This window comes from Ambystoma mexicanum, chromosome 3q (assembly GCF_040938575.1).
Source record: "Ambystoma mexicanum isolate Mex_15411 chromosome 3q, UKY_AmexF1_1, whole genome shotgun sequence".
In the NCBI taxonomy this organism is placed as follows: Eukaryota; Metazoa; Chordata; class Amphibia; order Caudata; family Ambystomatidae; genus Ambystoma; species Ambystoma mexicanum.
The window spans coordinates 296,557,249-296,573,400 of record NC_090926.1 but is presented as its reverse complement, the minus strand read 5'-3'; the positions used below and the strand labels follow the sequence as shown (position 1 = coordinate 296,573,400).

Here is a 16,152-nt window from a genome sequence, read left to right as displayed (position 1 = left end):
TGTGCTGCCTCCTGGCCCTGGACTGCAACACTTGCACCAGCAGGGATGCTCCCACCAGGCCCCATGTGTGCACCAGTGTCGGCCTCCTCCTCCTCTGTGCAAACCACCAACCTGGATGGCTCCTCACCGTCTCCCGCCGTAGCAGGCCCCTGTGGGGGCTCACCCACACCTTCCGCTGCAGCCGTGGGGGTATCCCCGCCGCCTTGCTCCACAGCGCCGTCTCCGCCCTCTTCTTCACTAGCCGCTGCGTAGAGGGAGACAAAGGACACAAGCATCAGGCTACTGTACAATGGTCCCCTAGACAGGAAGCAATAGCAGATGAGCACCACTGTCAAAGTACACTTCCATCATGTCCCTCCACAACACATGGGTCAGTCCGGGCAAAACACACACAGTAACAGGCATGGTGCATGCCATGGACATTTCCATGCATGTCCAATGGACTATTGAAACATTCAATGATATGTAACTCACATGCATCATGGCTCATGCATATCACATGCACACACTTCACCTCAGTCACATCCATCTGGCCCCAAACACACCAAACACAGGGGAAACAAGGGTAAGTTGGGTGCGTCACTGAATCTGTGCATTGTCACACACATGTGTCATGCATCCATGGCATGCACAAGTCACAGACACACAGGTCAGGCACACAGACATGGCTACCATATATGTACCTGGCATCAGCACCCATCCTTCACCCCCATCCATGTCCAGGTACAGAGACTGGCATGCTCTCATGTCCAAAATCTGCATAGGGCTCCCCATGCCGCATTTCAACACATGCAACAACCATGTGGGTCACACATCACTGGTCGCACATGCATTACCATGATGTCCCTGCACACATACATGCATACATGGCCCATGGCACACATACAGGCAAGTATCATAGAACCAGCACACCGCAACATGCCCTGTCTCACACAGTAATGCTTGGACACTTACCGCACAACTCCAGACGGGCCTCCCTCTCAAGGACCTGGGCGTGGAGCACTGGGCGTACGCGTTCCAGGACCCTCTTCTGGATGGAACTCATGCGGCCCCGGCCCCCCTCCACGAGGCGCCGGGCCTTCACAAGGGTCCTGGACCTCAAGTCCTCCCAGCGCTTCTTGATCTTCTGGACGTTGCGGGTTGCCACCCCCTCCGCGTTGATGGCAACCACACAGTCGCCCCAGATCCTCTCCCGTCCTTCCTTGCTGGCGCGGGACGATCCAAAGAGGGCATCATACTGCCCCAGGACATGCTCCACCAGGACACCAACTTCGGTGGCAGTGAAGCTGGTGCCCCTCTGCCCCTCTGGCCTGGGGTTGCCACTGGTGCCAGATGTGGAAGTGCCCGACATGGCAACCCCAGAGGCAGGTGTGGGTGGGCAACTGGGTCCTGGGGCTGGGCTGTGGAGCGATGTAATCCCAGTCGGGAGTCTTCAGTTCCAGCAGGGGTGGACACAGCAACTGGACCCCTGCAGATGGCTGATGTGCAGGCACCAAATGGCAGGGCACGGTGGCAGCAGGCAGGCAGGCAGGCAGCAGCAGATGGCACGTGGGAGGCTGCTCGGGGCACTGGGGGGCAGTAACTCGGCCTTCTGGGCAGGAGCGTGGTCTTCCGTGTGTTTTCGGGTGGCTAGCTTGATACGGAGTGATTTGGCACGTGAAATTCCTGCACGTCAGCGTGAAATCCGAGGAAAGGCCCTTAGCGCGTAAGCGCGTCAGCACGCATACGCGATTCTATTGGACCAGAGTCCCTCAGCGCGTAAGCGCGTCTGACGTGACCCGCACGGGTGTTCCCCACTCAGCACGTGATGACGGAGCACACGTGGAAATACTGCACGTCAGAGTGTCATCACGTGTAATTGGACAAAAGTGCGCGTACACGCGATTGGCCTATGTACGTGTATTTCAGGGGTGCGTCATCGCGTGTAATTGGACAAAAGTACGCGTACACGCGATTGGCCTATGTACGTGTATTTCAGGGGTGCGCGGGCACTTACACACGCAAGTACGTCAGCGCACTTGATCCCGTGCTGCGTGGGAATTTCCACACGCTATTGGACTGGGAACTAGATTCCAGGGGTGCGCGGGTCACACGCTCGCCTAGAACACGCGCAAAGCATTAATTTGCGCACTTTTCAAATAACAAGCCAGATGCCAGGATGAACATACCGTTCCTAGCAGCAGTGGCAGTGGGCTACCAAAGGAGGAGGAGGAGGAGAGTCAGGGCCAGAATATTCACACCCAGAACCAGCCTTTTCGGGATGCCTGATGACCAGGTGTATGGAAGGTACAGGTTTCCACCACACATAATACTGGACCTGGTGAGTGAGTGGGAGGATGACCTCACATCACCCACCCTGTGCTCCCAAGCACTCAGCCCCCTGGAGAAGGTCCTCAATGTACTGCACTTCTTAGCCACTGGATCATTTCAGCGGACAAGTGCCATAGTGGGTGGGGTGTCACAGGCCACCCAGTCACGCTGCCTACACCAGGTCTTGGACATCATCACTGCACGCCCATCAGTCCGCAGGCACATATACCTGCCCAGAACACCTGCTGAAAGGCATGCTGCCGCCCTGGATTTTTACGGTGTGGCACGATTCCCCAAAGTGCTAGGTGCCATCGACTGCACCCATGTGGCTCTACGTCCCCCCAGGGCATCTGAGCACATCTATAGGAACCGCAAGCACTGTGCAGGTAGTATGTAATGCCAAGGGAATCATCACCTCAGTATATGCCAACTATCCCGGGTCCACCCACGACAGCTTCATTTACCGAATGTCCACCCTATGCCGGGACATAGATGCTGGGCGGCATGGCGATACATGGCTTCTTGGTGAGTATGTATGCCACTGCACATGCATGCATGTTGGATACTGAGCAAGGTCACAACCCCACCAATGATACCAATCACCACCTCCACAGGGGACAGTGCCTACCCTCTCAGCCCCCACATGATGACGCCAATTCGGAACCCCACCACGCCACCCGAGGTAAGATATAACACAGCCCACATTACAACCCGGGGCATAGTGGAGCGCACATTCGGAGTGCTAAAGTCACGCTTTCGCTCCCTTGACCGTTCTGGCGGGCAGCTGTTATACGCTCCCCCAGTAGTGTGCAGGATCATAGTGGCAGCATGTGTCCTGCACAACGTTGCAACACGCCGGGTCCTGCCCGTGGACATGGTGGTGGCCCCACATCCCCAACCACATGCACAGCCGCTGCGCATGGGAGGGGAAAGGGCACGAGGGGAGGCAACCCGTACACAGCTAGTGGCTAATTACTTCACATAGTATACACTCCCCTGTGGAGTGCACACTGGCCTGGCACATTCCATCTGACAATCAATGATGACTCAAACTGACACTGATCCTGGATGTCTGGAGATTCAACCGTGAAAAGCATATCAGCCTGAGATTGTTCACCTGGAAGTGTTACAATGTGTGCATCCCTACCCACACACAACACCAATGCAGTTTTGTGAAGAAACACATTCAAGCAGCCAAAATGAATACCCACTGGCTAAATGCAACAAGAGGACAGTGCCATGTCACCCAACCCATCCCCAGCACCGCCACACAACACACCGTGCCATGTCATGCTATGTGCAGGTAAACAAAGTAATCCCCACAACATGACAAGTGTTGCGATGTACAGTGTCCCCAATTGAAACTTCCTACACCTGAAATGCTCACTGTAATGCAGGACAAACAACAAACTTGAGCACGTACTACCATTAACATGACTTCAGTAATGTAATAGATCAGTTGTCTCACCACCTGGATATGCCTGCACTCCCACCACTTCCAACTGAACAGTGTTGGTGCCATGTAGAGTTGTAGGTGCACTGCTGCCAACAAGGACCCCATCTCCAGACTAGAGGGCCTTGTGTAGACATGAGGAAGGGACCTGCAAATTGGGAGGCAGACACAGATGATGAGTTACACATCAATGCAACATGCAGTGTACAACACAACAGCAATATGCACTAGGAATGTATACACAGTATTGACTAGACTACCCACACATGTAGTGGGAGTCCAATGTCACCATGTACTTCAATGTCACTTGGGCACACCCTTTGCAAGCCCATGGAAACGGGAAGCAGGAGGGGTGTGTGTGACTCAAACCCAGGCATCTGAACCTAATACATGACAAGCCTGCATGTGCCCAGCCACAATGCAGCGTATGCCCACAGGAACCACGGAAGCCAACAAATTGTCCCAAAAAATTTTGGGAAAAATATAAAAATTAAAATTAAAAAAAAAAATAAAAAAAATAAAAAATGGCCATTAAAGGGCCCGGGGGGGTTGGGGAGGCCACCCAGGAGGTCCGAGGTCAGGGTGCACACCAGAAACCACCTGTGTGGATCCTGGGAAAAAAAAACACCTCCATGGGCTCATGGCCCACACGGCTACCCTATTGTGGGAGTATCACTGCTGTCGCTATTGTCACCCTGTGCAGCTGCATCCGGAGGTGGTTGCACTATGGGAGGCAGCCCACGCAAGGCCCTACTCTGTTCCTCCATGGCTGCAAGCATGCGGGTGTGGTAGGTCTCGTTCTGGAGGATGAGTGTGCGGAGGTCCCCATGCAACAACTCACGGGATGCCCGGACCTCCGCCCTCGTTGCTTGCATCTCAGCTGAGAGCGTACGGGTGAGACGCTCCAGCTGCTGTTCTGTCCTTTGGTGTGTTGAAGCCTCTAGCTCAACAAGAGTCGTCCTGAGTTGATGTAGCTCCTGCCTCAGGGCTTCCCTGTGGCCCTGGGACTCTATGGAGATGGCCTCCTGCAGAGTCGCCAGTGCCGCCCGCCTGTCCCTGTTGGACGCCAACATGTCCTCCCTGTGTGACTGGCAGATGGAGTCGGTTGCCTGCTCTAGTCGCTCCATCAGCCTTTCAGGGGGGACAATGGAAGTGGCCACCCTATCCATGGCCTGAGCCATCATCTCGGATGATGCTGCCTGTTGGGTAGCCATACCGTAAATGGATTGCTCCCATGCGGTATTGCCAGGTGGCGTACGGCCACCACGTCGGCGGGCACCACACCTGTCTGGGGCAAGGCGGACTGCGCCTTGCTGTGCCGGCACTGCCTGAGGCTGCAGGACTGCATTCCCCCTCTGATCTGCTGGCCCAGGAACAGGATCAGATGTCGCGGAGTGTGACCCTGCATCCGTAACCACCAAAGGCCTAGCTGCCAACACTGACATCCCCATTGCGGGTTCTGACCCTGGTGCAGGTGGGTGGGACAGAACAGATTCCCTCCCTGGAACACTCACCTGCGACGGCACGTAGGTCTCATCATCCGAGTCAACAGCTGAGTACAGCTCGGGGGAGGTGCAGCCAGAGACACCCCTTGAGAGCACGACCTGCAGCACTTGTGGGTTTTCACCCACCAGCACACCACGTCCCTCACTGGTGGTTGGTCGGCCCTCGGAACCCTCCTGGGTCTGCACCATCTCCACAACCCCAGCAGTATCAGGTGCGTCTTCCCCTGCAATGACATAATGACAAAGAAATGGAAACCCGCATTAGCACCATGGCACACAATGAGGGCTGAGAAGCAAGAAGAACCAGTACTTGATTGACACATGTCCCACATGACTAAGACCCTCCCATGCATGCACCCACACTGCGTATGAAGGGCAGGCAAATGGCACACACTCATTACACAAAGATGGAAGTTGAACACATTTCATGCATGCTGCCTGGCAGTGGCATCACACATTGCCCTGTGATTGCCAGGTGACACACACATGCCATCACACAGATGGCATGTGCCATTGCTATTGAGTGTAGATGGAGAGGAGGGCAGCACTTATTCATTCTGTCCAGTTCCCACATGCAATAGCTTTTCTAATTCAAACAGGTCTGCTTTATCACCTGAAGCTGGCAGTCCAATATGGTCCAATTGCACAGGGACATGTGTGAACATATGATATCCAGGTAACAAAGTAACTCCACTTTACCATGGCCATGCCATACATGTGACTAGAGGACTGAGGAATGCCTAGTATAAGTGGTGGAATGCATACAATCTGTCTGATTGAACATAGGAAAATAAGCAACAATGTTGTGGCAAGGTGACACTTCAAGGCCAACTTGGGTGCTGTTGGCCTAGATGTCTACTGTTGGCAGAAGGGATACTGCAATGGCAAAATGCAGCTGCGCAGGATGTATTGCATGAAGCACATGGCTGACCCATTCGACTCAGGCGCACACACTCTCACCTGGCACACAAACAGATGCCCTCACACACACACCATGCACATGGATGACACACACATGCATGTGCACTCACCGGACAATGCCTCGTAATCAGGCAGATCTCCCACGCCTTGGATCTGTTCCTCCGTGACGTAGGTCCCAGCGACTGACTCATGTGGAGTGAGTTCCATGTCTTCTACTGGAGACCCACCTCCAGTCACTAGAGTTGCGGCATGACTTGAGGCCAGCTTCTTCTTTGCCCTGCGCTTTAGGTCATTCCAGCGCTTGTAGCAATCATTGGCTGTGCGCCTCACGATTCCAAGGGCACTTACGATGTCCGCAACGGTCTGCCAGTGTGCCTGGCGTTGTGCAGGTGTGGTCTTGGATCCTGCAACAATGACCATCTCGTTATCATGTCCGGACACATACTGGACAAGTGCATTCAGTTCGTCATCCGTGAAGCTGGGCTTCCTCGACGGACCGGACTGTGTAGCCGTGTCTGGGGCATCAGCCTGTGCCGGACGAGCACTCTTCCTCTTCCGCTTGGAAGGTGGTGGTGATCCTGAGTGTCCTGCGCCGCTCTGGACACTAGGGGCAGGAGCCCTGGTGGGCTCTGTATCAGGTGTGTGGGATTGCACACTCAGCATGGGAGTTGGTGCAGGCATTGGCTCAAGTGTAATGGTGTCATGGGGAATGTCAGCAGAATGGACTAGGACGGACACTGTCCTGGCTGGGTGTGTGAGAGCTGGGGTGGATGGAGCCGCAGCTGCCCCTGCAGCCTCTCCGCCCTGCCTACTTGGGGCAGCAGATGACCTTGCTGCCCCAGATCCACGTGGCATGATAGCATCAACGTGCACCAGCGCACGTGTCGTAGCCCTGCTGACCTGGAAGTCAGCCATGGAGTCAGCCAGGTCTGGTGCCACAATGGGCTGGTCCAACAAGGGCTGAGCATGGATGGTGTCAGCCACTTCAGCCTCAACGGGAGGGGGGGAGGAGGGGGATGATGGGTGCCCTTGACTGGTCCTCCACACATGTGGGGACAGGCTCACCCTGCAAGTTACGACCACGGCCCCTACCGGATCCACCACGGCCACCACTTGTGGCTCTTCCACCTTTGCCACCCTTACGGAATCCTCGCCTCCCAGCCATGGCACTGACATTAATGTGCGTATGGGAGTGGCTGTAGACAATTGTCCTGGGCAATTGGGGGTCAAAGGGGTTGGGTACCAGATGGTAATTGTACCCTAGTGCTCTAGCACGGCTGATTGTAACCCCTGGGGAAAGATGACGGGTCACGCCACGCACAGGAGGCCCAAAAAAGGGAGATGACGTGCACGCAACCCCTCCTAGACCACGTGTGCAGAAATAAAAACCTGCACTACGCTGTGGCACCCAGTAACACAAGAATGAACGTATGCGTGTCACACGCAGCCTAGAATGACCTCTGAAGGGGTAGGCTACACACGGGGCAAGCACAGAAGTTAGATACGTGCGTGACTCACCGTCTGCCAGGTAAAAGAGCGTGAAAAATGAGCGCGTTTGGTTGGCAATACCCCCGCCAAAAGAAGATGTGTACGCTGTCTGAGAAGACAGGACAACAGTAGAAGGGGACACTGTTTGAGGGAACAGGCCCAGGTAAACCAGTACAAGAGAAAAAAGAGAAAAAGCTGTCAGAGGTAACAGGGAGTACGAACTGGAAACGCCGTGAAGTAAATCGCGTGTGAAACGACAAGAAGTACAGAATTCACCCACTCGCTCTCCACGAAAAGCACGTACAAGGAAATGGTGTTCTACACGTACCTTATATACAGGCCCACACGTACAGCGTCACTTACGCGGTGTGTACGTTCACCAATCACACGCTTTGTCACTTCTGCGTGTAGATCCATTTTCTCCAATCACACGCTTTGTCACTTCTGCGTGTAGATCCATTTTCTCCAATCACACGCTTTGTCACTTCTGCGTGTAGATCCATTTTCACCAATCACACGCTTTGACACTGGGACGTGTCACGCAACATTTTCCTGCACGTGCAGGTGACTATAGGCGCGCATATGCTGGTGACGGGTTTACGCGCTAAGGGCCTTTCCTCGATTCACACGCTGACGTGTGGGATTTTCACGTGCAGAATCACTCCCTATCAGGCTGTCCACGCGTTCACACACGAAAGACCACGCTCCTGGACAGGAGGCCAAATTACTGCCCCCCAGAGCCCTGAGCACGCTCCCACCTGCCATCTGCGGCTGCCTGACTGCCTGCTGGCCACGTGCCCCACAGTGCTGGTGGGTGGGGGTGGTGGGAGACATGAGTGGGGGCCTGGTGGAGGCTGCCCCTGGTGGCGGGAGGGTGGGGGTGGTGGGAGACATGGGTGGGGGCCTGGTGGAGGCTGCCCCTGGTGGCGGGAGGGTGGGGGTGGTGGGAGACATGGGTGGGGGCCTGGTGGAGGGTGCCCCTGCACTGCTGGGGGGTGGGGGTGATTGGGGACATGAGTGGGGGCCTGGTGGAGGCTGCCCCTGGTGGCGGGAGGGTGGGGGTGGTGGGAGACATGGGTGGGGGCCTGGTGGAGGCTGCCCCTGGTGGCGGGGGGGTGGGGGTGGTGGGAGACATGGGTGGGGGCCTGGTGGAGGGTGCCCCTGCACTGCTGGGGGGTGGGGGTGATAGGGGACATGAGTGGGGGCCTGGTGGAGGCTGCCCCTGGTGGCGGGAGGGTGGGGGTGGTGGGAGACATGGGTGGGGGCGTGGTGGAGGCTGCCCCTGGTGGCGGGAGGGTGGGGGTGGTGGGAGACATGGGTGGGGGCCTGGTGGAGGCTGCCCCTGGTGGCGGGGGGGTGGGGGTGGTGGGAGACATGAGTGGGGGCCTGGTGGAGGCTGCCCCTGCACTGCCGGGGGGTGGGGGTGGTGGGAGACATGGGTGGGGGCCTGGTAGTGGGTGCTCCTGCACTGCTGGGGGGTGGGGGTGGTGGGAGACATGGGTGGGGGCCTGGTGGAGGGTGCCCCTGCACTGCTGGGGGGTGGGGGTGATTGGGGACATGAGTGGGGGCCTGGTGGAGGCTGCCCCTGGTGGCGGGAGGGTGGGGGTGGTGGGAGACATGGGTGGGGGCCTGGTGGAGGCTGCCCCTGGTGGCGGGGGGGTGGGGGTGGTGGGAGACATGGGTGGGGTCCTGGTGGAGGGTGCCCCTGCACTGCTGGGGCGTGGGGGTGATAGGGGACATGAGTGGGGGCCTGGTGGAGGCTGCCCCTGGTGGCGGGATGGTGGGGGTGGTGGGAGACATGGGTGGGGGCCTGGTGGAGGCTGCCCCTGGTGGCGGGGGGGTGGGGGTGGTGGGAGACATGAGTGGGGGCCTGGTGGAGGCTGCCCCTGCACTGCTGGGGGGTGGGGGTGGTGGGAGACATGGGTGGGGGCCTGGTAGTGGGTGTCCCTGCACTGCTGGGGGGTGGGGGTGGTGGGAGACATGGGTGGGGGCCTGGTGGAGGGTGCCCCTGCACTGCTGGGGGGTGGGGGTGATTGGGGACATGAGTGGGGGCCTGGTGGAGGCTGCCCCTGGTGGCGGGAGGGTGGGGGTGGTGGGAGACATGGGTGGGGGCCTGGTGGAGGCTGCCCCTGGTGGCGGGGGGGTGGGGGTGGTGGGAGACATGGGTGGGGGCCTGGTGGAGGGTGCCCCTGCACTGCTGGGGGGTGGGGGTGATAGGAGACATGAGTGGGGGCCTGGTGGAGGCTGCCCCTGGTGGCGGGAGGGTGGGGGTGGTGGGAGACATGGGTGGGGGCCTGGTGGAGGCTGCCCCTGGTGGCGGGAGGGTGGGGGTGGTGGTAGACATGGGTTGGGGCCTGGTGGAGGCTGCCCCTGGTGGCGGGGGGGTGGGGGTGGTGGGAGACATGAGTGGGGGCCTGGTGGAGGCTGCCCCTGCACTGCTGGGGGGTGGGGGTGGTGGGAGACATGGGTGGGGGCCTGGTAGTGGGTGCCCCTGCACTGCTGGGGGGTGGGGGTGGTGGGAGACATGGGTGGGGGCCTGGTGGAGGGTGCCCCTGCACTGCTGGGGGGTGGGGGTGATTGGGGACATGAGTGGGGGCCTGGTGGAGGCTGCCCCTGGTGGCGGGAGGGTGGGGGTGGTGGGAGACATGGGTGGGCGCCTGGTGGAGGCTGCCCCTGGTGGCGGGGGGGTGGGGGTAGTGGGAGACATGGGTGGGGGCCTGGTGGAGGGTGCCCCTGCACTGCTGGGGGGTGGGGGTGATAGGGGACATGAGTGGGGGCCTGGTGGAGGCTGCCCCTGGTGGCGGGAGGGTGGGGGTGGTGGGAGACATGGGTGGGGGCCTGGTGGAGGCTGCCCCTGGTGGCGGGAGGGTGGGGGTGGTGGGAGACATGGGTGGGGGCCTGGTGGAGGCTTCCCCTGGTGGCGGGGGGGTGGGGGTGGTGGGAGACATGAGTGGGGGCCTGGTGGAGGCTGCCCCTGCACTGCTGGGGGGTGGGGGTGGTGGGAGACATGGGTGGGGGCCTGGTAGTGGGTGCCCCTGCACTGCTGGGGGGTGGGGGTGGTGGGAGACATGGGTGGGGGCCTGGTGGAGGGTGCCCCTGCACTGCTGGGGGGTGGGGGTGATTGGGGACATGAGTGGGGGCCTGGTGGAGGCTGCCCCTGCACTGCTGGGGGGTGGGGGTGATTGGGGACATGAGTGGGGGCCTGGTGGAGGCTGCCCCTGCACTGCTGGGGGGTGGGGGTGGTGGGAGACATGGGTTGGACATGGGTGGGGGCCTGCTGGCAGGTTCCCCACAGTGCTGGGGGTTTGGGGTGGTGGGAGACATGGGTGGGGGCCTGGTGGAGGCTGCCCCTGCACTGCTGGGGGGTGGGGGTGATTGGGGACATGAGTGGGGGCCTGGTGGAGGCTGCCCCTGGTGGCGGGAGGGTGGGGGTGGTGGGAGACATGGGTGGGGGCCTGGTGAAGGCTGCCCCTGGTGGTGGGGGGGTCGGGGTGGTGGGAGACATGGGTGGGGGCCTGGTGGAGGCTGCCCCTGCACTGCTGGGGGGTGGGGGTGATTGGGGACATGAGTGGGAGCCTGGTGGAGGCTGCCCCTGGTGGCGGGAGGGTGGGGGTGGTGGGAGACATGGGTGGGGGCCTGGTGGAGGCTGCCCCTGGTGGCGGGAGGGTGGGGGTGGTGGGAGACATGGGTGGGGGCCTGGTGGAGGCTGCCCCTGGTGGCGGGAGGGGTGGGGGTGGTGGGAGACATGAGTGGGGGCCTGGTGGAGGCTGCCCCTGCACTGCTGGGGGGTGGGGGTGGTGGGAGACATGGGTGGGGGCCTGGTAGTGGGTGCCCCTGCACTGCTGGGGGGTTTGGGTGGTGGGAGACATGGGTGGGGGCCTGGTGGAGGGTGCCCCTGCACTGCTGGGGGGTGGGGGTGATTGGGGACATGAGTGGGGGCCTGGTGGAGGCTGCCCCTGCACTGCTGGGGGGTGGGGGTGATTGGGGACATGAGTGGGGGCCTGGTGGAGGCTGCCCCTGCACTGCTGGGGGGTGGGGGTGATTGGGGACATGAGTGGGGGCCTGGTGGAGGCTGCCCCTGGTGGCGGGAGGGTGGGGGTGGTGGGAGACATGGGTGGGGGCCTGGTGGAGGCTGCCCCTGGTGGCGGGAGGGTGGGGGTGGTGGGAGACATGGGTGGGGGCCTGGTGGAGGCTGCCCCTGGTGGCCGGGGGGGGTGGGGGTGGTGGGAGACATGAGTGGGGGCCTTGTGGAGGCTGCCCCTGCACTGCTGGGGGGTGGGGGTGGTGGGAGACATGGGTGGGGGCCTGGTAGTGGGTGCCCCTGCACTGCTGGGGGGTGGGGGTGGTGGGAGACATGGGTGGGGGCCTGGTGGAGGGTGCCCCTGCACTGCTGGGGGGTGGGGGTGATTGGGGACATGAGTGGGGGCCTGGTGGAGGCTGCCCCTGCACTGCTGGGGGGTGGGGGTGATTGGGGACATGAGTGGGGGCCTGGTGGAGGCTGCCCCTGCACTGCTGGGGGGTGGGGGTGGTGGGAGACATGGGTTGGACATGGGTGGGGGCCTGCTGGCAGGTTCCCCACAGTGCTGGGGGTTGGGGGTGGTGGGAGACATGGGTGGGGGCCTGGTGGAGGCTGCCCCTGCACTGCTGGGGGGTGGGGGTGATTGGGGACATGAGTGGGGGCCTGGTGGAGGCTGCCCCTGGTGGCGGGAGGGTGGGGGTGGTGGGAGACATGGGTGGGGGCCTGGTAGTGGGTGCCCCTGCACTGCTGGGGGGTGGGGGTGGTGGGAGACATGGGTGGGGGCCTGGTGGAGGCTGCCCCTGGTGGCGGGGGGGTGGGGGTCGTGGGAGACATGGGTGGGGGCCTGGTGGAGGCTGCCCCTGCACTGCTGGGGGGTGGGGGTGATTGGGGACATGAGTGGGGGCCTGGTGGAGGCTGCCCCTGGTGGCGGGAGGGTGGGGGTGGTGGGAGACATGGGTGGGGGCCTGGTAGTGGGTGCCCCTGCACTGCTGGGGGGTGGGGGTGGTGGGAGACATGGGTGGGGGCCTGGTGGAGGGTACCCCTGGTGGCGGGAGGGTGGGGGTGGTGGGAGACATGGGTGGGGGCTTGGTGGAGGGTGCCCCTGCACTGCTGGGGGGTGGGGGTGATTGGGGACATGAGTGGGGGCCTGGTGGAGGCTGCCCCTGCACTGCTGGGGGGTGGGGGTACAGGGGGACATGAGCAGGTGTGCAGGGTAGTCCCCTGTTTTGTAGGCTGCCTGCAGGGGCCGTGGAGGGTGTACAGGGAACACCTGTGAGGACCCACCCAGCCTAATCGCGTGTGTGACTTCCCACACACCCCTGTAATACACGTACCCAGCCAAATCGCGTGTGATGATTCCCACGCACCCCTGTAATACACGTACCCAGCCAAATCGCGTGTGATGATTCCCAGCACCCCTGTAATACACGTACCCAGCCAAATCGCGTGTGATGATTCCCACGCACCCCTGTAATACACGTACACAGCCAAATCGCGTGTAAAACTTCCCGTGTACCCCTGTAATACACGTACCCAGCCAAATCCCGTGTGATCATTCCCGCGTACCCCTGTGATACACGTGCCCTGGCTAATCGCGTGTAAAACTTCACGCCTACCCCTGTAATACACGTACCCTGGCCAATCGCGTGTTAAACTTCCCGCGTACCCCTGTAATACACGTACCCTGCCTAATCGCGTGTATTACTTCACGCCTACCCCTGATATGCACGTTACCCGCTTTGCGTTCCTTGTTTGGCAGCCCCGTAAACTGGTCCAGGGTTAGCACAGCCCTTTGCGATGATTTAGCGATTTTGATGGCTTTTCCTTGCGCGAGGGCGTTCTTGGGGGCGTTACTGGCGCTGCTGCAGGGTCGCTGCGATACTCTGCGCCACGGCTGGTTTGGGAGCCTAAAATCCATGAATACGCTGTGCGCGGAAATCGGTTTTAGCGCACGTGCCTGGCGCAGACAATCGCACGCGGACACTCTGCGCCAGCCGCTTGCGACACTTTTCTGCGAAATTCTATGAATTACCCTGATGGTATTGCTTAAATCACTCGAGGAGTTGAAAGGGGTAATAAAAAATGGTCCTTGGAATTTGCTGAACTGGTTTAGACAAGGCCACATATATTCCTGGGAAAGGGTCCTAGACACCGCTTGGAAAACTAACATGAGATATTTGACTGCGGCTTGCATAAATGTTTATTAGAATGTGAACATTGCATGGATTTCTGATTATTTTGCCAACTTCTCTCTGGTGTTTCTCTATGTGATTGGCGAGGAGCCAGTTGTACACGTGACATACTACAAATGCAAAAACAACCAGAAAACCAAAGTAAAATAACAGGAAGACATACCTGCCGCAGCTGCCACATCAGAGCTGCAGGTGGCACTTATTTCACCTTTGATCAAAAAAGATAAAACAAAATGATGTCACCTTGGTGAAAGAAACTAGCTGGCTATCTTCCTAACAGAATACATTTTATATTGATTATAAATGTACCAACAATGCCGAGCAGGACATGGCTTCGAAGACACAGTGGGGCCAATGACATTCTTCACTCAGTGAGTATACTTATCATCACGTGAATAAATGGAAGTAGGTGCACTACCTGCAACAGACAAATCGCCTTACATGGGAGTGAATTTACAAGCGTACATTGAGTGCGAAATGCCAAGGGCTGACCTATCACTTCTGATATGTGGCTCATGAGTCAGAAAAAGTACATATATTTTAGAATACTTACCTACTCTCAGGAGATGGGACGGGACGGTGTGGAATCTTAAGACACTTTCCTAAAGCAGCACACACTTTTTATATGTTCCATTTAATAGCACATTTGCACGCCAAACTGTATTTCCATAGAAAGAAAAATGGCCATGACCTATGAACCATGTTCCTTCCAAGTTATGTTGTCATTTGCCTTCTTCCGGCCAATTCATGTATCCAATTGACGTCAGGAAGGTAGGGCAAAGCAGAGAATGCTGGGCATTAAAACAAGCAGTGTGTCTCACTACAGAACCACGTTCGGGGGACCATCCTTTTTATATATTCCAGCTCATGAGAAGTTTTAGCGCATGACATGCCATCACGTTAAACTGGTACCATGCAAGGCCATGTTGCAAATCTCAGATAGGCTAGGAAGGAGGATACGCGAGCCCGACCCTCTGACAAACCCTGCATGGTTGCTCATAGGCCAGTGCACCAAGCTTGTCCTCTTTCACTTGAATATCAAATGATCATATAAGCCGGAAAATCTACCTTTCGACATTCTTACTGAGTCAAGTTTCCAATTCAGTGAAAATGCTGCAGAATCTGGGCATTACTGGGGGCCTTCAGATTTTGCTTTGCTGGAACAGAACAAAATCTGACAGAACGTCCCCAATCACAGCCCATCTTTTTCCAAGGAGTCCAAGACTCAAAGGGCTATTGCCTGTATTCTGGAGTGTTGCACAGTTTAGGTTATTCATCCCCTACATGATATTCATTCACATGAAATCACGGGAAAGCTAACCTCAGTGTCTTTCAAAGTCATGCACCACTTGATGGAAGCTGCATGGCAGGCAGGGGAATAACCCCTCACACATTCTGTAAGTTGTATGCATTGGAAATCCGCTCTAGAGTGATGCTCAGTCTGGTCGGTAAGTGGTTCCTGGGCGAAACCTTCAGACTCACATTTTGATAGACAGCTTCCACATTACAGATTTTACACGTTTGGCAACGTTCCCGTTCATCAGCAGGAAGGGGGCAAGTACAATGTACTTACTGCGGATTCTCTAGGACTGCATTTCTTCTGCTCCCTGCATTTAGACAAAACCTCTTTCCGTCCATACTCTCTTCTAGTCTATCTGTTGTAACATGTGTGTAACTATGAATAGGAAATTAAACTACTTTATGCTTTGAAAAAAAGCAATTTAACACCCTCAGTACGATGCACTAAAAGTTGCCTTAGTCTTCAGGACGGCCCTCTCTTACACAGGTTTTAACAGGGCCTATGACCAACAGTTTCTACATTACAGAGTCTTACAGTTATCCTAATTATGAAAATTATAAAACGTACTTCTGAAGTGCCATGTAGATGACGCTGTACAGGTAGATTAACAATCAATAGCAATCTTTACATTAATTGCAATCCCATACAAGGATTGCAGAGAACACTGGGATTCAAAACAGATTAGGACACACAATGTTCCTCACATAAAAATCATACATATATTAAGTCAACAAAAGAATATCCTAAAACAGATATCTCAAGCAGGTCACATACCATACTCTTAGGTGCTGAATACTGTTTTCATATTCAATTTGTACACATGTCTGGAGCTTGGTTTGGCAATGGCCAGTGACGCACCTTTTGGTCTGTGGCTTTGCTACTTACATCATAAAAGATACATCATGCGACCAATTGTGCAGCCACTTTTCGAGAAAAAGGCAGAAAGCTCTAGGGCCACCTTTTAC

The 16,152-nt window shown here is 57.7% G+C and overlaps 1 protein-coding gene across 13 annotated transcripts in view; it reads right to left on the bottom strand.

Moving 5' to 3' along the window:
• Positions 1–16,152, bottom strand: part of LOC138582484 (uncharacterized) — a 451,229-nt gene that overhangs the window by 228,765 nt on the left and 206,312 nt on the right. For all 13 annotated transcript variants that reach the window (XM_069653811.1, XM_069653815.1, XM_069653819.1 and 10 more), the window contains one exon: positions 14,051–14,095. In XM_069653811.1, the coding sequence (XP_069509912.1) occupies positions 14,051–14,095 (45 nt within the window). The remainder of the gene's footprint in view (positions 1–14,050; positions 14,096–16,152) is intronic.